A 25,589-nucleotide genomic window follows, 5' to 3' on the forward strand; every position below is an offset into this window, starting at 1 on the left:
TGGTGTATTTTGCGTGACAAATAAATGAAAGGTCTAAATGGTCTAATTTAAATGTGTAAAGGTCTGAAATGTTGTAAAGGGTCAGCATTGTCTGAAGGAGGCTGTGGAGTCTTGAATGGTGTGAAGGTCTAAAGGGTAGAAAGGAGTCTGAGGGTCTTTGGGGTTCTAAACGGTCGAAGAGGAACTTAGAGGTCAAAGGGATCTCAAGGGTGTAATGGGGTTTATAGGACTTAGGGGTCTAAAGGGTTTGAGTGTGTTCAGGCTCTGAGGGGTTTCAAAGGCCCTTCAGTGTTTTAGGGGTCTTAAGATTCTAAAGGGTCTAATTTAATTAATCTCCTCTCGTGAGGGTAACTAGAATGGCACTCGGTATAGTGTATACCTCCGCCAAGCTGAACATTTCACATTTTGTATCCCACTGATAGGATGGATCTGGACTGGGACCGAAATCTAATCAGCTTATTCTTGTCACCTACCAACTCATACAAGTATTGGCAAGTGTTCCGGTTCTTGAGCTTCGGTCGTGTTCTTCATCGTCTCTGCCGACTTTCTCAAGACAAGTTTGATGGTCATTTTGTTTCCTGTAATTTTGGCATCTCCGTGTTTAGTGCGTTTCTAATTCGGTTTTGTCGGACTTTTCATAGCAGGTTCCTTGAGGCCTAGCCTTTTTCTCCTTTGTGCATTTCTAGTGTAAAATCGTTTTTATTTGTCTTTTCTCATTATCTTCACCCTTTTTTTTTTCCAACACAATCCCTTTTACTACTCTTTCAGTTCCTCCTCCCAATTATACCCTGATTGTCAAAGAATATAATTTTTTTTTAAATCCTCATTTCTTAACCACAAAATGAGGATGTCTGTAATGGCAGTTTTACACAAACGAAACACGACTTTAGAATGGAGCTGCTGGCAACACACCATGGAATGTAAGGTTCAAGACAAGTCAATAATGACATCCAATGATGTCAAAACCGAATGATTGTCTCAAAACGTCCATAATACCATTTGCATGAATGGCTGTTACATGTTTCTCAACAATTTTGAAGCAAATTTTCATTTATTTTAACAGCACTCCACTCAAATCCAATGCTTTTGCAAAGTTTGGCACATCATCTTCAATTTCCATTGTACAATTAGGTGTCGTACTTTTGGAAGAGAAGCAGCATCAATTGAAAAAAAAATGGATTACCTCTTGACATGGAACAATAAGGTTAAAATAATTACATGACCAGTGGCTAGATGACCACTCAAGTCTCATGTGCTCAAGGTAAGAAGAAAGTAAACAGGTATGAAGTAGATGGCAGAAATATCAGACGAGAGTATAGAGTACTGCCACGAGAGCCCACAGAACAAATAAACAAACAGCTTTTTTCTGTTTAAATGTTATTGTCAACACTGATCAATGAAATTTGTACGATACAAAACAGCAAAACGAGGACATTTTGACCATCATACCCCTGTTGTATCCCAAGCACAGCGCAGCCATTTGTACCCTCAAAGCAAACAAAAACAACAAAGGAAAAACATCTACTCATTACTGACAAGTAACTGTGCACTTTTAGCATGATCCATATTTGTTGATTAAATTGCATCTCAATCAGAACAATGAGCAAGTAGGATAAAGGCAGCTTCACAACTTCTTTCTTGTTCCAGTTTTCAGCATGACACAATAACTCTAATGCCTACATTGTTGCAAATTGCTAATCTTGTTTGAGTGCCAGCACAATGGCAACGCGGCTTGGAAGGTACACCTGTAGAAATGGCAGGAGATGGAGGTTAGAAACGAGATTGATGTCTTCATGTAAAACAAAAGGTTGAGTGAAACTTGGAGCAAAACGAGTGTGACTGTTACCAAAAGAGAGTGTTTCCTTCCACCAGCAGCTATTTCTTCTGTGAAGTACTCGATGCTGTGATCAAGACGGAACAACCCTCCATGAATCTCAGAGTCTGAGTCAAGCACCAGATGGTATCTGTTTGTTGTTTTGTCATCATGGTAAACAATGATAAGATATGGTAACTTCTGCTATACACACTTCCCTCATTGAAGGGAAAGTGAAAAACTGATAAGCACTTTTAAAACTTTTGTCAATCTGTTCAGCCAAACATAGTGAGGCAATTTACACACAATGTGAATGCAGTGATAAGGTACAAGCTGGTTGGGAAAGATTCCACAGGGTCTTTCACAAAGAGTTGGCAAGTTATCACCGGCACCTTGGCCGAATTACAAATTCCCACTACCTTCACTCAAATGTCAATCCGAATCAGTCAGTTCTTGAGACTTGGGGTGGGGGGAGGACTTCGCCCAGATTGGAAGAGGTCGGGCTGCTAAGGTAGTTGTAAAATGTAGTGACAATATGGTAACCTGTTTGAACCAACAATTGGTATACTTAGTTTATGAAGGCAAATTGGAACCTACCTGGTCAGGCGCCATATACATATCATGCATGGAGAAAGGAGTGGTGGCAAAAAAAAAAAAAAAAAAAAAAAAAAATTCTGCCTTGATCGTATTCAATATTTAAAAGGCCATCTCAACTCACTCAGTATAAAACTAGAATGACACTCAGTAGGGCGCATACCTCCACCAGGCTGACCAGCTTATGTTTTGTATCCCACTGATCGGCCAAATCTGCATCCGGACCTGAACCAAAATCAAATAAATTCGTCCTTGTCAGACACCCAACCAGTCCAACAGGTTTCATCCGAATCCGTCCACAAATTTTTGAAATATCCTGCTCACAGACAAACAAACAGGGGTGAATACAACCTCCGTCTACCTTTGGTCACGGAGATAAAAATAACCTGAAACGAGAACTACGTTGTCGATGGCACACCATCGCATATTCCCGTGCGCACTGCTTTGTCCCATTAACGCTAGGTGAAATTTTATCTTGCAAAATGGATTGACTCCTCCTCTTCTTCTTCTTCTTTCGGCTGCTCCCGCTAGGGGTCGCCACAGCGGATCATCCGTATGATCCGCATAGTGATTTGGCACATGTTTTACGCCGGATGCCCTTCCTGATGCAACCCTGGTCACCTCTTATGACACAGGGATAGCAAAATGGATTGACTATTCTTTTCTATTTGATGTGCTTTATGACCAAAGACTTGCTATGTTTACTAAATCAGAAGTCATTGCAAGCATGTCAACATTTCATGAAACATTAATTTAACACTGTCCAGCAATATAGAACCGTGCATCAATTTAATCATAGGAATGAACTGTGTATGATATTAATTATAATAATTATTCATAATCAATTAGATAAATACAGTAAAACCTGTGACTGTTTGTCTCTCATGGGGGCCACATAAGTAAGTTCTTTATAAAAGAATTTACCATGTACGATGGTAAATACACTTTAAAAAAATCCGAGTGTTGTGCACTTTCCCATACATATATCTACTATGTCCCAAAGTTTCAAGTTCCCATCTCAAACAGTGTAGGAGGAGCTATTTTGACCCCCTATCCGCTAAGCACCCTCTGATCATCATTTTTAAAAAAATATGTTGTTAAATGTACAACTTATGAATGTTTGATTCAAGAAGCTATGACAATAAAAAAAACAAACCAAAAAAAAAAAAACGCCCCCCATGACCCCAACCCCTCTGGCCCAGCCCCTTGGGGTCATATCAAAAATCCGAAAGTGTTGTGCACTTCCCCATACATATATCTACAATGTCCCAAAGTTTCAAGTTCCTAGTTCAAACGGTGTAGGAGTTACAGGGTAAGATAGATGGACGTACGTACGGATGGACGGACGGCGGAGACAATCACAATATTCCCGCTTTTCTTCGAAAGCGCGGGAATAACAAGTTACTTTTTGTTACATGATAAGGATACTTTCCTGGCAGGTGAATGCCAAGACGGTAGTCAGTGTAGCTATTGGCTGGATGGAAGTTGAAGGCAAATAGAATTCCAGCCCGCTCAAATGCGATCACCTTGTCTCCTTCATGTTTGCAGCTCACATATGCCTGATAAAAAGTAATAACCAATTGTTCAATCGTGGTGACGACAACAATGAAACAACGTCACTCCAGAAGGAGACTGTTATCCAAATTTGGAAAGTAGTGTATTTAAATTAATAAAACCAAAGAGCATCAAGATAGCCCGACCCACAGATATTCATCAACCAAAATACTCATTTTTAAGATGTGCCAATATCTCACAAACATCCACATACTCCCACTAAAAGGGTGCTCAGGCTCTCCACAATAAACCACCTGGGTCCCCTATTGCATACCGGGGGAGATGCAAGCCAGCCGAACCTCTCTTCAAGGTGGTTCATAGATATGTCAAAATTCTGGAGGTGCTGGTACCGAAGACCATGATCATCAGCAAGGTGCATTTGCCTTCTCGCATAATGAAAACTCTCGTTGTTTCCAGCACGTGGAAAATCCAGCCACTCTGGATGTCCAAATTCATTTCCTGCAGTAAGAGGCACAGACCCATCTCAGAGGGCTTCTCACAAAGTCAGTTTAAAGGCCATTTATGTGTGCAATTTATGCCCATTTAATTTATTACTAATGCACAAATTTATTTTTAAAATGTTATGTTTCTTTCATGAACAAAACTCGAACGGCATTTGGTAAATCACATACCTCCGCCAGGCTGAACAGTTTACATTTTGTTTCCCACTGATAGGCTGGATCTAGATCTGGACCTAAACCAAAATCGAATCTGCTTGTTCTTGTCACCTACCCAACTCATCCACCAAGGTTTTGTCAGAATCAATCAACTGTTTGAAATATCGTGCTATATATCATGTTTGGCCCTATCTCTTGATGGTGAAGAAGCACTTGAAAAACTATAGTATCTGGACCCAGTTCTTCACCAAAATCTCATCAATTTGTCCTCCTCACACACCCAACCTGTCCACCAAGTTTCGTCCGAATCCTTCAACAATCTGAAATATCCTTCTCACAGATAAACAAATAGACACGAGTGAAAACATAACATCCGACCACTTTCGGTGGTGGAGAGAAAACGTTTTGATTGTAGGTAGTGAGCATACATGCACAACAGAATCAAAACACACTTGGGATTAGGCCAAAAAAAACCCCCCAAAACACCAGTTGATCGTCCCCACCCGCTTCTTTTATTGAAGCCGCCTCCTATTTTTTGGTTATTTTGTCAAACATCCTGAAAAAACAAAATCCACATCTTCATGCACAACCTGCACCATTTCCTGAATTAATCTTTTTTTTTAATAACCGAGCCACAGCGCTGAGTGCTGTGCTGCCACTTTCTGCTCACTGCGCTTTCCATTGTCGTGCCGTTTCCCGCTTCCATGATGCTTTTTATTTGTGAAGATGGTTTTCATGTGCTTGCATATTCGGATGGGAACTAAAGTCCTGAAGCCATGGTATGCGAGAACAATTTTTGATGGGCGGCACTCACTGTGTGACGTTCTCCGATTTCGCTTGTGGGGAGTTGGACCAGGGAGAGGCCATACAAGAGCAAAACCAAACAGTGCTGGTGAGTCCACATCCCACATGCATAAATATGTGTAGTTAAATAAATGTTGATCTACACAGAAAGATGGCATAACGAATAATTTGAATATGCACAAAGTGTGAATTTTTTTTTTGTATGTTGCTATATTTTTAAATACATTTGTTTTGAAGTGTGGATTGTATATTTTTTTTTTTTTTTTTTTTTTTTTTTTAAATCGGCCTCGTGAGTGTGTTAGTGACATGTTGGGTATATGACCCACGTCATATTTGTTTGGGGGTAGAAAAAAAAACTGACATGTCTGATGCATGACTGTAATGATGTAGTTTTGCTGGTTCGAACAATAAAAAAGAATCACAATGTATTTTTAGTTAATTAAATTGGATACACACCAGCCAACTATAAAACCATAACAAGTAGATGTAGATACTGTATGTGTAGGATGTGATCATTTTCTATTTATTCATAAATGTTTCTGTGCATTAACCATGAAGGGGACTTGAATGAAAAGGTCAGTGGCCATTTTGTACTAAAATCTGGTGGCAATCTTGGGAAAAAAAAACTAATAAAAATCCAGATGATCAAGATATATATTTTTTATATATAGCCTTAAGTAAACACTTAAACCTTGATAGCAATCTTGATCTAAGGTGGAAAGTCTTTACTATGGCTTTTTGGAACCTTCTGCAAGTCTTTTTGAAAACTAATCACCCAGTGCTGTCTATTATATACATTTACAATATTTTTCAAATTTTTGTCAAAACGTCTTCATTTTATGACAATTGATCAGCATTCAGTTTTCATGGCCGAATGATGTTTGATTGTACATAGCAAACTCTTGCATACAAATACATGCTTTGTCTAGAGACAGGAAGGTCTGTCATTGCAATAACGAAGTGTGGTGGGTGGATGATTCAAAGCTGGGTCGAGTGACGTGCCGATGAAGTTGAGGTAGGCCTCTCCACCCAATGCATGAGTGATGAGCCGAATGAGCTTGTGCAGGGCGATTCCACGTACCACGGTGATCGATACCTCATTGGTCACAGACATGTCCCAGTACATGGAAGCATCCATGAGCCAAAAAGCCAGAGACTTATCTCCGACTAATGCCTGAGAAGAACGCAGCAAAATTATTGATTTATTTTTAAATAGTCTTTGGTAACAGCCATAACCTCTGATTATACTTTAAAATAACTTTCAAGAGTACAAATTAATGTTCCACTGCCCCTCCCACCCCTGGTGCGCACTTTGCATTTGTTTCCAAAACTTACTCCCACTATGATTCAGTGTCCTCATTCTAACCTGATCATGACTCTCCGCATATGCGATGCAATTCTCTCCATGCCTCCTGTTAGTCAACGTGTGCACAATGTTTCCCATGTCCCAATCTTCATCCTTTTTCTCTTTTAATAGCTGCAATGAATAAAACACAAATTATAACCAACAGGTAATCAGGCACCTCTCCACCAAGACCCAAAAATTCTACCTGAATCCACTTGTCTGAAATTGCCATTGCAAGTTTGTAATCAAAACCTTGGCCTCCCTCCTCAATCGGGCGGCATAGAGCTGGCATTCCAGACACCTCCTGGAACAGACATAAAGACCTTAAGAATGACCAGATCACTAGTGCACATCACTTAATCAATGGACTTTAACATATCCAGTTCAGTCTCTCTAAATATACATCCACAAGGGTGCATCCAGGATTTGTGCTTGGGGTGGAAGATTGGGAAAGGGATGGGGTGATTGCACCACCACCTGGTTAAGGTTTGTCAGATTGCAATGTTTCTCAGCCAATTGTACACATCTGTGTTTTCAATGGAGTGGTGTACATCATGGTCACATGGGCATCAGCTCGTGTGAACCCAAGTGTACATACTCTTTGGGTATTCATCAGTAAAAGATGGGATTCGCAACCCTCTCGACCACCCTCTGGATCCACCCCTGATCCTACAAAGGTCAAAATTCAATTTGTGAACGGTTCTCTTCAGTCTTCACACTTCATGGTACACAAAGCAAAGTGTTTATGTTTCAAGCAGAAAAAAGCAGTAAACATGTTACGAGAGCTGTTAACTTCTGCAATACATTGGGAAGTATTGGATCAGATGACAAAACCACCATCTTGGTGCTGTAGAGATAGCACATTGCAATATAGAACAGCAATAACTAAATCAATCTCGAACCCTGAGGAACTCTGTGAGTATGGGTTAAAGATATAGGCCTCTGGGCAGTTTTTCAGGAATTCACATTTCAAATATTTATACAGTGATACAGCCTGTTTCTGTGCACAAGAAGCAACTCTGCTATAATCACTTTTATCCGAACATCTGCACACCTCTGCTTCAGTTGGGGAAGATGCATTTTGAACATCACCCTCTCCTTAAAGTGCTTTCAGAAATTATTCACATTTTGGTGGGTTACAGCCTGAATATAAAATTTATTAAATTAAAATTTTTGTCACCGATCCACACAAAATACCCCATTAAGGAGGCTCCATTGGGTGCAGCACAGATAAGGAGACAGCTTGGTCCATGAATTGTGGGTCCTTGTTGTGGGGAAGATTGATGCTTCAGTACCAGCTAAGGCTTCATTGAGTACAGCATGGATAAGGAGACAGCTTGGTTCATGAATCGTGGTTCCTTGTTGTGGGGAAGATTGATGCTCCAGTACCGGGGAAGGCTCCGTTGGGTGCAGCACGGATGAGGAGATGATTTGGTCCAATGATTCATGAGTCCTTGAGCCTGGTGTGTTGGCGCAGTGGTTAGGGCAGCGGCTTGGGATCCAAAAGGTCCTGAGTTCAAGCCCCGTTGGGCCACTGAATTAATATACCAGGGGGTTGACTCAGCCTGTCATCCTTCCGAGGTCGGCGAAATGAGTACCAGTGTACTGGGCCGGTGTATACCCCGGTTAAAATAGGTGTACCATATCCCTGTGTCGTAAGAGGCGACGAGGGTTGTGTCAGGAAGGGCATCCGGCGTAAAACATGTGCCAAATCACTATGCGGATCATACGGATGATCTGCTGTGGCGACCCCTAACGGGAGCAGCCGAAAGCAGAAGAAGAAGAAGAAGATTCATGATTCCTTGCTGTGGTGAAGATGGATGCTTCAGGAATGGTGAAGGGTACGTTCAGCGTTAGCGACTCTCGAGTGGAGACGATGACCGGTGGCGGCGGCACAAACACATGCACCCAAACATGAATCGTGATTTACACACATACATATTACACTCGACATATTATGCATGAGCAAATACAACCCGTCGCTTTGCTGACAGGAATATTAATGGGGTGTGGGGGGGGGGGGAATGAGGGAGAGAGAGAAGGGCAAGGAGGGAAGGTGGGGAGAGCGACGCCTCACCAAACATTGCTGTACACTCTGGAGAGGGGCGGGAGGGGAGAGGGGCGGGAGGGAGAGGGGTGAGGAGGATGGGGGAGAGGGGGTGAGGAGGATGGGGGAGAGGAGGGAAGGGGGAAGTGGGGAGTGGGCTTGGGAGGAGGTGAGCATGAGGGGATGATGTTCTGGACTTGCATTTGGTTGGGAGACTTATGGAGAAAAGGGGGGGGGGAAATACAGGATTGAAAAGAATGAGGTACATTAAAACAGCACGTGGACACCGCCTAAAGTTGTCAATGGGGGGTGCAGAGGGGAGTAGATTTTGGAGGAGGAAAGCGTGAGGGGAAGGGAAGGGAAGGGCAATAAAACGCGCCCACACATTTTCTTTTTAACCACCAAGTTCTATATAAAACCGGGCGGCGGCATTTAAAACCCACGCTGCATTCCTGGAAAAGGCCTGCCTGTACAGATGCGTGCTTGCACGTGCAGCGACCTTTGTACCCCTCCGGTCGGCTCACTGTGAATTTGATTGGTACATGCTGCACTATGTGGAAGCGATTTTAAAATAAAAAAATTAACAAACAGCCAGTCCTCAACAGTCCCCATAACAGAGGGAGAAGAGTGAGGGAAAGGGGTGAGAGAGGAAGAGGGGAGAGGAGAGAAAAGGGTGAGAGAGGGAGGGGGGATTCCAGCAGATGTGACATCCAGTTTAACGTCCATCCGAGAGACGGCAAACACATTGATGAATCACCCTGCCTGTGAAATACCAGAATGACAATTTATAGCTGGGGTGGGATTTAAACCCAGGCCAGACAGCTTAGAGTGAGCGTGTGTTCCTCTCGACTATCCTGCCATGATGTGGCAATTCATTGCTGTCACAACTGAAAACATTTTTTTCTACTCATAATCATACAATTGATTTTGCCTTCAAAACTCCAGTATCGAATAGCGGTATCGGCGGCGAAGCTTGAAGAGCACGCACCAAGTGGTTTAATCAAGCACTCCAACAAAACAGTTGAAAAATCTTTTTTTATAAAGAAACATTTAATTTTTTTATATGCATTTATCCATGCCAAAGTGAAGGGTCGTATAATGAAAGAAGATCGTACAAAAAGGGGAAATGTGGTGTAATATTGTTACGAATTTGGAAGCTTACTGCACTCAACATTCAAGTCCTTCGAGAACAGTTATATCGGTTAGTGTGTGTTTATAGTTAGGGCCCCCTACTTGTGTCTAACGGGAATTACATGTGTGCGCTGCGGAGTCTCGTTTACAACAAACCTCCTTCACTTCACACACTGACACCATAGCCCACGTGCGTTCGGCCACGTACGTGGGCGGAGATTTCAATCGCTTCAGACCGGGACTCCACCCAGGAAGGCAGGGGCGTGTCCTTTGTCCAATCAGGCCACAGAGAGCAACTTTCCCACGGCACCCCATCCAATGGGATTGAGATTGCCACAGAGAACGACCTTTCCCACGGCACCCCGTCCAATGAGGGTGGAGAGCACCTCAGACAGCGATTTGCTCACCCCGGAGGAAAAAGGAATATAAGGAACGCCAGACTGAGAGCTTTTTGGAACGATTCTAAGGGTTGTGGTCGTGGTAGTGGTGGTCATAATCATCGTGTTATGGGTTTGAGTCCCGCCGAGCTGGATCATCGTCACCTCTGATCTTCTCCTTGGTCTTGGTCGATTGGTGTGTGGCCGGTTGGAGAGCGCGGTACCTGGTGCTTGGAGCGGCATCGCGTTGCGGGTTCGAGTCCCACCGAACCGGATTGTCGAAAACCACACGAGGTGGACAGGTCCAAGCACAGGCTCTGGTCTCTAGCTCACCTGTCCTCGAGCTGGAGGCCTTCAGTAAAGACCCGGCGGGTCCATTTCTCTGTGTGTGTGTCTGTGTGTGGGCCCGTCTTTAAGTAGCAACTGTACAAGTGCTTTTGCTTGTACATTGACTGCATTTCTTATAGTCAGATAACTCTGCTCTTCTGTGTTCCCTCCCTGCCTATTGTAAATAAATATCCCTTTTGTTCAATGTATTAGCTTGTTTCTGTGTTTCTTTCATTGGCTTAGCATGGTGCATGCTGAGAAACAGCGAAGCAGTAAATTGTTCATTTGGACCGACAGGCCTTGGTAACCATCTGCTCGGATTACGCACGGTTCGAGCACGATAATGGCTCGTTCCGCTCGAGGCCTGCCGAGAGTGTGAATTCCCCGGTAGCTTTGCCGCGTGGATACTTAGGTATATTGAAATTGGCAATTAACCTTATTCCACGCAGCCGAATTATTGGTGATTCACTGTCCTGTAAGGGACCCGTGCCTTTCGGAGTTCTCCGAGGAGCATGATCTAAATTCCGGGTGTTCAGTGGAACCGACGCTACTGCTCCGCCTCGCGGTCGTGCTCACCACCGAAACTCGGCCCCACAACAATATAACATTGCACATTTTCAGCGAGCCAGCCACCGTCCGATGCACCGCAGAACAACGTGGGTCAAATGCAGAAGAATGGCTCCTGAACTTTGTTCATGTTGATCGATATACAGTATTCAGTGACTGTGGGAATATTATAGAGCGCTCACAAAATGGCTAAGCACTCAAGGAAACACTCCAACAAAAGTCGATAAGGAACAGCTGGCTTGGTAAGTGATTAGAGATCACCAATCCGTAATAATAAACAGCTTCCGGAGACGCCCGAAATGTGAAACGATGTCCGAATTGGACAAATTAAGTTTTTTTAAAGCAGTCGGAACTGCTGCAAAGTTCAGTTTTGGAGCTTAGAAATTTTGTAATACGGCTTAATTTAAAAGATTCTAGAAGTTAGGGCATGTGCGGAAATGAAATAAAGCCACAAAAGTTGGTGTTTCCCGGCGTTTAAAAGCATTGCAATGTATCCAGTGATTCGTATGCATGATAGAAGTGAGGTAAGTGGGGGGGGGGGACCACAACAACAAAAAAAATATAGCGCTAAGAAATCATTGCAGCCTGTTCCAAATCAAAGCATTATTGTTAACCAAGTAGGCCAAAAACAAAAATGGTGAACTAAGCCCCCATTAAGAGGAAGCGAGGTGTCCGAAGATGCGCATGATAAAGGATATAATTATATAAGTCGTTAATTATCTTCAAAAAGGGAGTTTTCTTGGTATGCATGCAAAGATTCAGGCTGCAAGGTTTCATGGTTTTATGGTTTTGGAGTTATGGATGCGTGCGCACGCACACACCCGCCAACAAAAAAAAAAAGTCAATGACAATCAGTCACAGAAAAGGACGAAATGGACACAGACCCCTCGTCGGCTGAGGCCGAAGTATGTGTGGCCACACTGAGCAGCCAGAATGTGTGCTGAAAAGGAAAATGACAGCATCTTCTCCAGTGAGGAAAGGTATCTCTGCCTCACAATAAGACAGATCTACTTCAAAGCTAAAAAGGTGTCACCTGCTCTACAACCAACAACTACTAAGTTCCAGACGAATTGGTGGAGATTTAATGAAGAGAAGGAAATCATCCTCCACTGCAAAGCGTATTCTGTGCATGAAGCATGGGGGACTGACTGAAGGAGAAAGATTCATGAACCGGTTGATAATTTGGTTCAGAATAATCATCCTTCACTGAAAAAGGAGATGGAGATTTTGAGTTCTGGAAGAACTTCCTCCCACCTTCTGAAACCGACAAATGGAGATAACAACCATCAAAGTGAAGACATGTTTTTGGAATTTTTTTGCAAATTAATTAAAAATGAAAAGCTGAAATGCCCTGCATCAGTAAGTATTAAACCCCCTGTAGGGGCGGATCCAGGAATTTCCAGACTAAAGGGGTGGGGGTGAACCAGTCTATAGTATTGAACGGGAGGGGGTGGGGGTCGGGATGTGGGTGTCCTTCCCCAGGTAATTTTGAGAAATTGATCGTAAACTGCATTTCCAGCGTTTTTGGAAGTTTTCTGCAGTTCGTTGCATTCTTCCCAGGCCCAACAGTTCAGCAGATTCACGATGGCTAATGGGCCAAAGTGGCAAACTTGCCCAGCCGATCCTGAGTTGCCTGAACTTGCCCAAAAAAAGGCCTGTGCACACTCTTAGTATTGAGATGATGGTGTTGACCGACTGCTGAGCGAAGCCCGGCACCGCCATACGCAGAGGTTGGGAATGCTTATGGCAAGGGGTTCTCCCCACAAAAGAGATCAGATAGGACGGCGGAACGTGAATTATTTTATTACTCATAAATGATGCTATTTCGGAAAAGATGGCACTTGTGTTTCCGAATGAAAATGTCAAACATCATGTGGGGATATGTGGAAGTCATGGTGTATGTTCATGAGGGCCAGAGATGCCACATGACTTTCTCACATGGAATCTTTGAGGTAGGTCTTCAGGTGCCGCAGGCAAGAAAATACCTGTTGAACCTCACAGGAGCCTACAGGGAAGGGTGCATCCAATATGGAGTAAAACTTTGATCGATGGAAATTCGTCTCCATGTTCATCTTCATGGGGTGTTACCACCCGAAAACATTCCTGCAGACCTACCCTGTTGTGCCAAATCTGCATACATTTTACAAGCCAATCCATACATGTCATACCTCGTTACTCTACGATGATTAGCACGTGCAAAAGATAAACATTCCTGGTTATACTTCAGCTGAAGGTGCTCAAAACATCTGACATCCATAGGTTGTGAGATGATGGGAACAGTGCGAAGGAAGAACAAGCAGCACAATATTATTTTCCTTGGCCCAGTTTATCAGGTGAAGAGCTCCGTGGCTTCTGTGACCATCATGCAGGGCAAGTATTGTGTCTGAAGCATCCCGACATTGTACATATTTAATGAAATGTTCCTGCATTATATCGTCTCTCAAAATCTGGGAATATGACCATCCTATCTGCCAGGATTCCATCAGCACCAACAGTTTTCCCCTGCATCAAGTCTGGCACCATTCGTTGCCTGGGAAAAACAAAAAAAGGTGGTATCTGATTTTCCCTGTGCATTAATCACTCCAATGATGGGAAATCTCGTTTCTTTCAGCCATGATAGCTTGTGGTTGATATCCTCCACCTGCAACAAAATTAGGTGGCTTGTATTGATGCCCTTTTCATCTACATTATAGATAAGCCGTGGTTTGTTCTTTCAATTGTATTTAGTTAGAATATGGTCCCGTTCTTTGAAGTAGTTTGTTTCCGATTCTTTTGATGCAGAACGTGCTCTAACAGCTCAGATAAACTTGATGGTTTTACCATGTGCAGCTCAGGCCATCTGTCCATGAAGTTGTGGAACATTAGTCATCTAGTGTAGAACAGTCTAGTGTCCAACTGCTGCAGAGACTGTTGTCCTTCCGGCAGGTTCTCTCATCTCAGCCAAGGAACTCTGTAGTTCTGTCAGGGATCATTGGGTTCTTGGTCACCTCCCTGACCAAGGTCCATCTTGCCCGGTTACTCCTTTTGGTCAGACGACCAGCTCGAGGAAGAGTCTGGGTAGTTCCATATTCTTTCCTTATCCTAATAATGGAGCTCACTGTGCTCTTGAGAACTTTCAACACTCCAGAAATTGTTTTGTACCCTTCCCCAGATCTATGCCTCCTCACAATTCTATCTCGAGGTTCTACGGACAGTTCCTTGGACTTCATGGTAGAGTTCCTGCTCTGACATGCACTGTCAACTGTGGGACCTTATCTGTATATTGTTGCAGTTCTGCAAAACCACATGCCTCTAAGGCAACGGCACCCAACATAGTGATCCCCAGGCAGTTATTTCGTTAGTCTTCGTGCAGTCAGATCTTTGCCTCATGTCGAGTGGGTTAAATGGACGAAGTGCGTTGCGTGGGTCTTATCGCGAGGTCCAATTATATCTCCATCTTCCATTCAATCCTGATTTCCATCCAACCCCTTCCTTTTATTCATGGTACAAATCAAGCAAGCAAGCACACACACACACACACCCAAGCAGCCACCTGTGAAAGAATCACCACGTACAAAGATGCTGCCTGGCACACACATGGCGCGCCCTTTCATCAAAATGTGCGCGCCAATTTACAACGGCGTCTCACCTTGCTCAATCTTCACTCACCAAAAACTCACCACCTCGACCACCAACATCTCCCGCACATGGGAAAAACCATCCCGCGCCTCCTCATCAATACAATTCTCCACCAAACAGAGGCGTGCTGCACGGCCCAGGCCACTCGGACCGCGTATTGCGGGGACAAGCCAAGCACGTTAACAGCACCAAACGCATCTCGCCGGGATGCCCCGAATGGGCACGCGGGACCGACACGACCCTCATCCAGTCACCAGAACACAGCAGGATGAGGGACGGTGGGAGTTCGGTGCGGGGCTCCAGGCCGTGTCGTGCCGGATGTGCGCACGAGACCGCTTTCAGCCCCGGGAGCCTGGCAGGGCGGGGCTATGACCGCCGTGGCCAATAAGGAAGTGTGATTCGGGTCATGGCACGTTGCTTCGGGTCGTCACGCCACCCTTTGCCTGGGGCTTATAAAAAGGCGGATCGCGAAGCCGTACACCCTATATTTTTGCCTGTCTGCCTCGCCTTCGTCTTGGCCTGTTTTCCTCGCCCTCTCCTTCGCCTCTCATCTCCGCCCTCTCTTAACCGCTCCTCGTTGTCTGCCTGTTGCTGCATCCACACTCGGGGTTGGTGGGCGACAGACGTTCTTTTGGGACCAGTGCGGAGCACATGTTTCCACGAGCCCCAGCAAAGTGATTAAGCAGGAGATAACGCGCCCACTCTTGAGGTGGGATCGCTCAAGCGGAGCGTCCCATGGAGCGAACTGGGTTGCGTTGGTCAGTCGACTGCGCCAGGTATTGTGAGGCCATTAGTCCTCACCTGTTCCCTTTCCTTCTGGCTATTTAATCGTGTGTGTGTGTGTGTGTGTGTGTGTGTGTGTGTGTGTGTGTGTGTGTGTGTGTGTGTGTGTGTGTGTGTGTGTGTGTGTGTGTGTGTGTGTGTGTTGGCACCTATCATAGAACAAGTTAAGATTGTAGAAGTTCTAATGGGATCAGTCTGCTGTGTCTGCTTTTGTAAATTGCTTACCTTTTGGCATACTCCACAAATTCCTTGCTATCCCTGCTGTACGTAATAATAAACCCCATTCACTGTGCCACATACCTTTCCTCGCTTGAGTGTAAATAAATGCTGTGTATAGAAATGTTCCCAGCACGTTTTCGTCTTTTCCTTCATTGTTCCAGCATGGTCCGTATCCAAGCTGAGCCAGGACTTTATCCCCCAATGATCTGTTTTCTAGCCGGTACGTTCTTGGACAGTTACGCTCGGCTGCATCTGATCTGGTAAGGTGATCCAGTTTGAACAAAGCGTACCGAGGGCGTGTCCCCCAGTAATTAGATCACATGACCATAAGGTAACCGGTATCCATTAGACGGAGGACCCCAAGTCACGTGGTCGAGTTATTGGCATTCAGGGTCGATTAGTGACCCGCCACTTCACTGAGTTATTCGTGTGCAATGACCTGTGATTCCGGAGAGTCAAGTGGGAACCTGAGGTAGCTCCCCCCCCCCCCCCGACTCCCCTCCGCAACAATATATATGAAAGCAAAATCTTTGTTTGTTTATGACCCTACTCCTCTGAGCTCCTGAGGTTAATCGCCACAAAACTTTATAGGATCACATTATTTCCCACAATGCACATAAATTGGCGGTGTTAAACACTTTTTCTCACAATTCATAAATTATAAATACACGAGCTGCCACCTGCCACCATCTCAGCAAGGATAGATCCATATATAAAATGCTTCATAAAAAGCCCATTTTCTTTCGGATACCGATACATTTGGTGAGGTGGTAACCTCCGATCGTCAAACATAGAATCGAATGTGAAAAATAAGTCAATTAAGACCTTACGATGATCGGTAAAATTGGCGATGGAGGAGTCACGTGACCTCTGAAATGCGCGAATCATTCAAAAACCGACCATAGTACAAACACATCGATTTAAAGGTATTTTTACTGCTCATCTGAAGACGTGAAGAGTGTAGAAAAAAAAAAAAAGAAGGTTGCCATCTTAGCCAACTTCACCAAATATACATTTATTGTATAGTTTCAAAGAACCAAGTGAACATCATGGATTTGAGTTTTGATCGTAGACGTTTGATTAATTTCATCGTAGATGTCTCACCTCAAATGACAAATTTTTTGGAGTGTGTATTATTGGTAGAAACGGGAATTCAATGGAAAAATTCAGTGAGGAGATATCGTCGTGGGTGGAGCCGGCAATCTTGGCAACCATTATTATTATTTTTGCAAATGGTTTCTGGTCACTTTCACAGAAATATTCAATCATGGGTGAGATATATTTCATTTCTTACAATATTATCGATACCGCCGACCTTTGATGGTCTTCCCCCTTACCAGTGCACTGGTGCTCATTTTGCCGACCTCGGAAGGATGACAGGCCGAGTCAACCTCCTGGTGTATTTAATTCAGCAGCCAACGGGGATTAAACTGAGGACCCTAGGATCCCAAGCCGCCACCCTAACCACGAAGCCAACACCAGGCTGAAGAAGAGTAAAATAGGTTGTCCATCTCTCTATATTTCAAACCGAAATGTTTTTTTGTTTGTGACCTTACTACTTTGAGCTCCCAAAGTGAATTCACGACGAAGTTTTCTACAATCAAATTTTTAACCACGATGCACCTAAATTGGTGGTTTAAACAGTCATGAGGAGATAATGTAGCCTATTATTGCTGCGATGCACTCCATATAATAGTTAACTTATTTACTAACATGAGGTAATTTATTTACTACAGCTTCACTCCTTTACACCCTGTATGGCCTGTAGACCCCATTAGACCCTTTCCACCCCTTAATACCCATTTAGACATGCAGACCGTCTTTGACCCTTTTGGACAATTTCAGACCATTTGGACATCTCAGACCACTTTAACTCTTTCACCCTTAGACCCCTTTAAACATTTAAACCCATTTAAGACCCTTCGACCCTTCAAACCCCTTTATGACCCCAAAGACACTTTAGACCCCTCTACACCTTTTCGAAAAATCGAAAAAGATTCCCCCCGAAAATCATTTTTGACGATGTTTTTCGTGCACCATTCACGCTGTATCACAAGTTGAAATGACGAATCGAGACAAATATCCCAAAGTGAAACTGTTGTGGAAAAGTGAAGCTGAAACGACTGATCTGTGGATCATCGAATGGGAAACCAGAATGAAATGCTGTGAGAAATACTGAATGGAAATTGCCAAAAGCAAAGCCATGGGGAGTATAGAAAGGCAGCAAGTTGGGGACTGATGAAGCGATGTGGAGAGGGACAGGTGCATGTATGTGGTCGGTTGGCATGTAGATAACTTGGTGATCTTCCATCAGGCAGTAGGCCCAAAACATGCCTAAATTACTTTCCCAGCTAAGCTTTCATAATATCACCCTCTCTCGCAAGCGTACTTCAGAGGTACAACAAGCATGGATTGGAAATCTTCGCTGGTGGAATGGAACGAGGTTGCCAAGGTTAACAGCTCCAACTACTGCAATATCTGCACACTGAATATTTACAATGAATTCCCGTTTCCACCAACACACACTCATTTGAGGTGAGATGTCGACGAACCCGTCAGTGACAGGTACCCTGCTAGTACATAATACATGTGTGAAGGTGGGTTTTTCTAAATCGTGTCCAATCAATTGAGTTGGCCACAGGTGGACTCCAATCAAGTTGTAGAGATATCTAGAATGATCGAAGGAAATTGGATACACCTGAGCTCAATTTGGAGTGTCATAGCTCAAGGGGTTGAATACTTATCGACTCAAGACATTTCAGCTTTTCATTTTTAATTAATTTGTAAAAATTTCTAAAAAAAACCAAAACAAACATTCCACTGACATTATGGGGTGTTAGGTTTAGATCATTAACAAAAACAAACATAAATAAAAAAACGATTTACTCCATTTTAAATTTAGGCTGAAACAACAAAATGTGAAAAGGTCAAGGAGTGCGAAAACTTTCTGAAAGCACTTTAGGTCTCCTTAATGAATCTTTTTATATCAGTGGACAGAAGATTGTCATCGTTTCCTGCTCGTGCAACCAAAATCAGGTGCTGTAGAGTTTGTGCTCACACACACAATTTGAAAGACCTCACAGGTTGTTCACATATTCTGATTCTGATGGACCATACTGTTAGAGCGTCGGTGCGACAAACAGTTTATTGGCAAGGGTTATGGTGGACAGTTTGCCATTACCTTCCCAGCAGTAGTCAGGACAGGAATTTGTAATTTGTTCAGGGTGCCGGCGATAGCTCGCCGACTCTTTATGAAGGACACCGTGGGATCTTTAACGTCCATCAACAAATTCCGGCACATGGGACGCCCGTTTAACGTCCATCCGAGGGACGGCACATACGTTGCTGAATCACCCTGCCTGTGAAACACTGTGATGAGAATACGGAGTTTGGTTGGGATTCAAACTAAGGCGAGACAGCTTAGAGGCGAGTGTGCGTACCTGCAGGCAATCCTGTTCACATACATGAAAATAAAAAGGCAAGTTTCCATTCTCAAAGGGTTAAGCAGGCAAGATTATAGACAGCCAATAGACTTCAACATTGAAACAGCACAGCAAAACTAATGTCAAGTAACAAAAACAATCCCAAATTTGAGGTTGGTAAACAGTGTTTGCATCATGATGCTACAAACCCCCAAACTCACATCTATATGTTCACACCTCTAATAATATAGCAACACTTCATTTAACCCTGCCTGTATGATTCGTATAAAAGAAAGTAACACTTATGGTGCAAGCGACCATATGACCCAATTCCAGATGGGTGATCGAGCAAAGCACACTCTGCATTGCATCGATATGAGAAGCTTGCGATGATTGAAGTAGGTTACTGGCAAACAAAAGCCACTTTGTGAAGACGAATGATTATTCTAAAATATCCACATGTAAGGCTGCATAACAAAATGTCACTGCAGCACAAATGCAAGGATGGAGGAACACTACTACACCACATGTCAACAATAAACCTCAATATATTTATGGCCTCAAATCAATTTGGACTGGACTGTCTTGTAGCATCACAACTTGAAAGGACAAGGACTTCGTTTCTGGAGCAAACTCGCCAATTATTACTCCCAGAAAATATGCATTAGAAAGAAAGGGTAGCAATTACTTTTGTTGCATCTGTGTGCATAAAAATCCTTCCCCTGAAACTATGTACATCTCTGGGAATGAAGAGCATTAGCACCAGAACACTTTGGCCAAAGAATCAGGAAGCTTATTCAGGAATCCAGGAATCAGGAAGCTTATTCAGGAATCCAGGAATCAGGAAGCAAAGGAATCAGCAAGAACGGGTCTTATTCCATCAGGAATCCAACCCCAACTATATTTGAATCACTTGTGATAATGAGCCGGCGAGCCATTTTAGAGGTAGAATCTCATTCTTGGCCAAATTTTCATGTTTCTAAGTGCCCAATTTACAAAGAGAGTTTCTGTCTTAAAATGAACTACTGTCAATGGATCTTACCTCAGCCACGGTGGTGCAGGTCGGAAAGAGAGAGTGCACCAACTGATTCACCAACAAAATGTAAACTAGCGCTTCCTCGTCTACTTGCAGGCCAAAATACTCACTGTAATCACCAGTGAAAACCATTTCTGCACACTCACAAGAACAGCACACTTTGCATGATGATGTGGATATCACAAGCCCCACGGACAGCAAGTAGCTTGTCCGTTTCATCCCGTTACCCACAGTTTCACACTTACCATATCCATGGTGGTGGTAGAGCATGGATGTCACACCATCAAAGCGAAAACCATCAAATCCATATTCTTCATGCCACCAGCGCAAGTTAGAGAGGAGGAATCGCAGAACTTCCCATCTTTGACGATACAATTAAACATGCATTAGATCAATAAATTAAATAAGTTGGATAACAACGCTGGTAATAACCATCACAAGCATCTTACTTTCCATAATTGAACAGCCGGCTGTCCCAGGCAGGGTGCTTTCCTCGGGGAGGGGCATGGAAGTGGCACACCGGTGTCCCGTCAAACTCGTTAAGGCCATCAGCTGTGTTGGATGAGGCATGAGCGTGGACGACATCCAAGAGGACCCTCAAGCCCAACTGGTGGGCAGTGTCCACCAACCGTTGCAAGGCTGAAGGGCTACCAAAGCGACTGGTGATGTTTTTTGGGGAGGAGGGTGGATGGGAGCAGGGGTGAGTGGGAGTGGGTGGATAGCACAGTTGGAGGCGAACATGGATAAGTAGTAAATAGCAATAAATAAATAGACATAGAAAAAAGAAAACAAGTCATCAGTTCCACTGGGGGCTCAAAGAAATGGCCAACCTTGAAGGAGCAAAGAAACTTGTGACTTGATAGCCAAAGCTGGCATAGTAAGCATGCTCCATTATCCCCATCAGTTGGACTGTGTTATAGCCTAGGTGAACAAATACAGACAGTTGTAACGTATTTGCATTCCCAAATGTGTTGAACTCAATTTAATCGAGTCGGTGTTGAATGAACGGTGTTGACTTGCCTCCACATTTTCATAACACAGCCATTAACCTGTGTCAGCTATCAATGAGTAACAGAAAAGCTAAGCTTCATGCATTCACTTGCCTTGAATCTGTATATCCTGGATTTGATTCCTGATCCAAATATGAACTGTTATCCTGGTGGTATGCAGGCAGGGCATCAAATCAAAGACGAAGGAGTCTTCCACAGCAGGGATGTTAAACCTGTTGTCTATTCTGCTAGCATACATTAAGGTTCTCATGTTACTCTTCAAAAGGTAGGCTGCAAGCAGATTTGTTTTATCATTATTTTATCATCAGCTCATCATTATTAGAAGATAGCAGATTTACCCGGTGTTGCCTGGAACAGAAATGTGGAAGTTGTAATACCCTCTGCCACCTCCACCAGATGACGCTATATGGTACACATTCACATAGAGAATTTATGCTCCCACCCCCCCTCCCTCCCCACACCCCACATGAGGCTACAGCCACATAGCCGATGTTACCCCCCAACAAAAAGTTGTATTTGTACCCGGATTTTGGAGTTTACAACTTAAAAGATGTGGCCGTGCATAGAACACAGACAGAGAGACAGAGATTTGCTTTTTATAAGTATAGATTGCTTTGGGTAGAGTTGTGCTATAATCTATCATCATGTTCAGCTCCCCAAAGACCAAAGATTGTAACAACAATGGATGAAGTTTGAATAGAGAGAGAACTTTACCAAAGTGTGTACATTATGATAGATTACTCAATCGTCAACATTGCCCAGAGTCCATGCCGGTCCTGTTGGTGACTAAGATGCAATAACTGCTGTAATGATAATCATGGAATTTGGGAGAAAAAAAAAACAAAACAAAAACCTGAAGGATGCTGAAATATAAATACATACATTGCTCACCAAATTATAAATTCCTGCCCTATTACATTTGGAGTGCTGCAACAGTGGCAGAGCTGCAGAAGCAACTATCTACAACTGTTTTGTTTCAAAGGGTAAAACTGTTTTTTGATGCAACATAATGTGGTGGTGCAAATGTGGTCAATATAAATGTTTCGATCAATAAGTTTGCTTCAGACAACAAAGAGCAAAATATTGGCACACTTCAAATCAAGCACTATTATTCACATATCTGGTACTTTTCTGACACACATTTAGAGATTACCGAAAGTACAAGACTCACCTTCTTCCTCCTCCTCCTCCTCCTCCTCCTCCTCTTTTGTGTGTAGCACATGTCTGTCGGTCACATCATTTCATGAGGGGGCATGGCTGTGTCACTGATGCAGTGCCCCCTGTAGCTTAGGGCAGGAATTTGTAATTTGTTCAGGGCACCGGCGATAGCTTGCCTACTCTTCACCAAGGACACCGTGGGATCTTTAACCACCAAATAGTTCCGGCAGACGGCACGCCTGGTTTAACGCCTATCCGAGGGACGGGCACACACATTGATGCTTCACCCTGCCTGTGAGACACCAGGATGACAGTTTGTAGCTGGGCCGAGATTCAAACCCAGGCTAGACGGCTCATAGGTGAGTGTGCACACCACTTGGCCAGACTGACAGTCCCCAAGACTTACCTAATTTTACGATTCTGGGCAGGACATTCACCGTGAAATGTTCATACGAGGCAATCTTGCCCTCGTGTGAAGATATTCCAACATGTGCTTCATAAATACGGAGGCTGTGTGGGATTGGAGGGCGAGGGTGGGTGAACTAGTGAAAATAAAAATGGGGAAAGAGAGGTGGATTGTTAAGAAGACTGATAATGAAATCACAGTAAAGTTCATAACTTACAAATCCTTTTAGTCAACGTCTTCGACAGGTTCACACTGCCATCATCATTTAACATGTAATCCATAAACAAACAAACAAAACAACTGTCCGACAAGACAGTTGGATAGTTCACGGTATAATTAATGTTGGAAATGCATGCTCCAGGACAGACTTAAGTTAATAGTAATACATTACAACGACAACATAATAATAAAATCAAAAGTATTGCAATGCAAAAGAATCCACGACATTATTGCAGTGGCAGAGCGTGCACAACCTGTTCTCAAATGAAATTGTCATCGACAACACACACGATAGCTGTGTTTTGGTCATCCTTACTATAATTCACAAACCAGTTTGTGTGTGTGTGCGTGTGTATCGGAACCACACTCTGTGCAGAGTGTTGTTGCTGCCTAAGCAGTCTCCATAGCTATTGGGCACAATCCTGGATGGGTCGCCACTCTGACACAGGATACCAGATACTTGCGGACCTCGGAAGGATGACAGGCAGAGTCAACCCCACCTGGTAATAATTCAACAGCCGAGTGGGATTTGAACTCAGGATCCTAGGATCCCAAGCCCACCACCCGAACCATTAAGCCAACACCAGGCATAGTCACATTAATGCCTACAACAACGTTTAAACAATTATAGGAACCGGTATTGTACGCATTCTGTTGATCTTTGACATGAACTTGCTTTCTGTCAAGAGGGAAGTCACACGACTGTGATGTCACATGCATGAGGGCTAGAGCCGAACCCTTGAAATAATTGAAGAATTTGTCTTAATCATCCTGCAATAAGTTTCATATATTTGTATTTGAATTTGGACTCATGGAAATGCAGTACAAGGCAACTAGCTGTCAAGCACATCTTTCACAGTTTCGTTTTCATCTGGTTCTTGTCATCAGGATTCTGTCATTTCCTGTAGCTTTCAACATTAAAAACATTTTCCCATCCTCAGCGCAGCAGGAGATGGGGTTTTGCAACCGCATGTGCATATTTGTGCATGCCATAACAGGTTTTTTGCCATTTGAGCTTTTGTTATCAAATTTGACAAACCTATATTATGAGAATACAGAGAAAAAATAATTAAAAATTGGGTCAAAATGTGAAAAGGGTGGGAGAGCGACAACATTGAGGCACCTCCCGATAAAAACTGTATTTCTTGGCAGGGAAAATGACAAAAAGTGTTTGGGGTTTCTTTGGTAAACGCAGAGTGCTGATACATAATGACAATGGTACATAACGATAATGATACATAATAAGAATGACAATGGTACATAATGACTGTGTGTCTATCCAGGCCATATAGTCTGGCAGCCATTGGCTAAAGTGTGTTTTGGAGTACATGCACAATTTTATTGCAGATTCTGGTAACATAGACTATACTAAACTCAAATCCGAGTGATGCCACTTTGTTACGCTTGAGCAAAATTCAAAATGGCCGCCATCAAAACCGTTTTTTGGCTGTAACTCAGCCAAAAATCAAGATATGAACCCAATTTCAGTGACAGACAGAACCTACGAGAAAGATTGGCCACATGTATTGACCCTCTACAACCAGAGAATCACCCGGATGGGCTTGTGAACATTGTGACTGGAAGAACGAGTCCAAACATTGTCAACGCTGACATTTCTGTTGGCATAGGAGTCAAGCAGATGAAGGAGTATGAGGAACAATGGCCAGACAGCTTCAACAAGCCGCTCAGCAAACAAGTAGTCACGATGGCAGTGTCCCGAAAGCAGATAAAGGTCGGCCAAACACCTGTATATGACACGGGGCTCATACATTCAAGAGTGTTGGGCCTTCAGGCAATGAGGGACATCAACCTGAAAGATATCCTGAAGTTTGAGCTCGCCCCAGTACCGCCTTCTATGTTTGAAGATCACGGTGACATGCGAATCACAAAATCGAAAGCAGTCTTGAAGCAGAAATTGCAGGTGGAGGTGTCTGACAGAATGTTTCCAGCTGATGGAGCAATCATTGTAGATGGTTGTGCTATGCTGTGGGTGATTCAATGGCCATCGAAAGGAAGAGTAGAGGACTATGTGCAGAATCTTCTTTCTTATTTGAGAGATAAGCTGAAGATATGTGATACGTATTTGGTCTTTGACCGGTATTATGACAACAGCATCAAGAAAGTCACGCGAACCGCTCGTGCAGGCAAAGATGCCAGTCGACGACACCAGCTGAATCTGACGACGCCACTCCCTGCACAAAAGATCGTTTTGACAGTGACAGAGAACAAAGTCCAGTTAATAAATATCATTTGCAGCTACATCAAAGACCATCCTGAAGCATTTTCTACCAACACAAAGCTCATATTAACTGGACCTAACCCAATACCTATGGAAATTGCAGAATACCAAGTAGTAGAGAGGCCTGACCTAAGAACCCGATGTTATGGTACAACAAATGGTCCTTCTAGCCTCATCAGGAGTTCCGAGTATCCGGGTAATTTCAGACGACACAGATGTATTCATATTGCTGTTGCATTTTTACCAACTGAAGGAACTGGCATGCAACCTTGTGATGGCCGGTACAAGTCTGTGACAGAACGT

At 43.5% G+C, this 25,589-nt stretch overlaps 1 protein-coding gene across 2 annotated transcripts in view; it reads right to left on the minus strand.

Moving 5' to 3' along the window:
• Positions 1–1,032: 1,032 nt before the first annotated feature.
• Positions 1,033–25,589, minus strand: part of GBE1 (1,4-alpha-glucan branching enzyme 1) — a 48,430-nt gene continuing 23,873 nt past the window's right edge. For both annotated transcript variants that reach the window (XM_085852156.1, XM_085852148.1), the window contains exons 6-17: positions 22,829–22,964; positions 21,085–21,175; positions 20,704–20,913; positions 20,500–20,615; positions 20,261–20,388; positions 6,933–7,031; positions 6,749–6,859; positions 6,385–6,556; positions 4,236–4,420; positions 3,836–3,966; positions 1,847–1,964; positions 1,033–1,745 (exon numbers count right to left, since the gene is read on the minus strand). In XM_085852156.1, the coding sequence (XP_085708282.1) occupies positions 1,695–1,745; positions 1,847–1,964; positions 3,836–3,966; positions 4,236–4,420; positions 6,385–6,556; positions 6,749–6,859; positions 6,933–7,031; positions 20,261–20,388; positions 20,500–20,615; positions 20,704–20,913; positions 21,085–21,175; positions 22,829–22,964 (1,548 nt within the window). In that variant the 3' untranslated portion in view covers positions 1,033–1,694. The remainder of the gene's footprint in view (positions 1,746–1,846; positions 1,965–3,835; positions 3,967–4,235; positions 4,421–6,384; positions 6,557–6,748; positions 6,860–6,932; positions 7,032–20,260; positions 20,389–20,499; positions 20,616–20,703; positions 20,914–21,084; positions 21,176–22,828; positions 22,965–25,589) is intronic.

The sequence above is a fragment of the Eptatretus burgeri genome, chromosome 2 (genome assembly GCF_056783735.1).
Source record: "Eptatretus burgeri isolate ZD-2024b chromosome 2, Ebu_testis_v1, whole genome shotgun sequence".
Taxonomy (NCBI): Eukaryota; Metazoa; Chordata; class Myxini; order Myxiniformes; family Myxinidae; genus Eptatretus; species Eptatretus burgeri.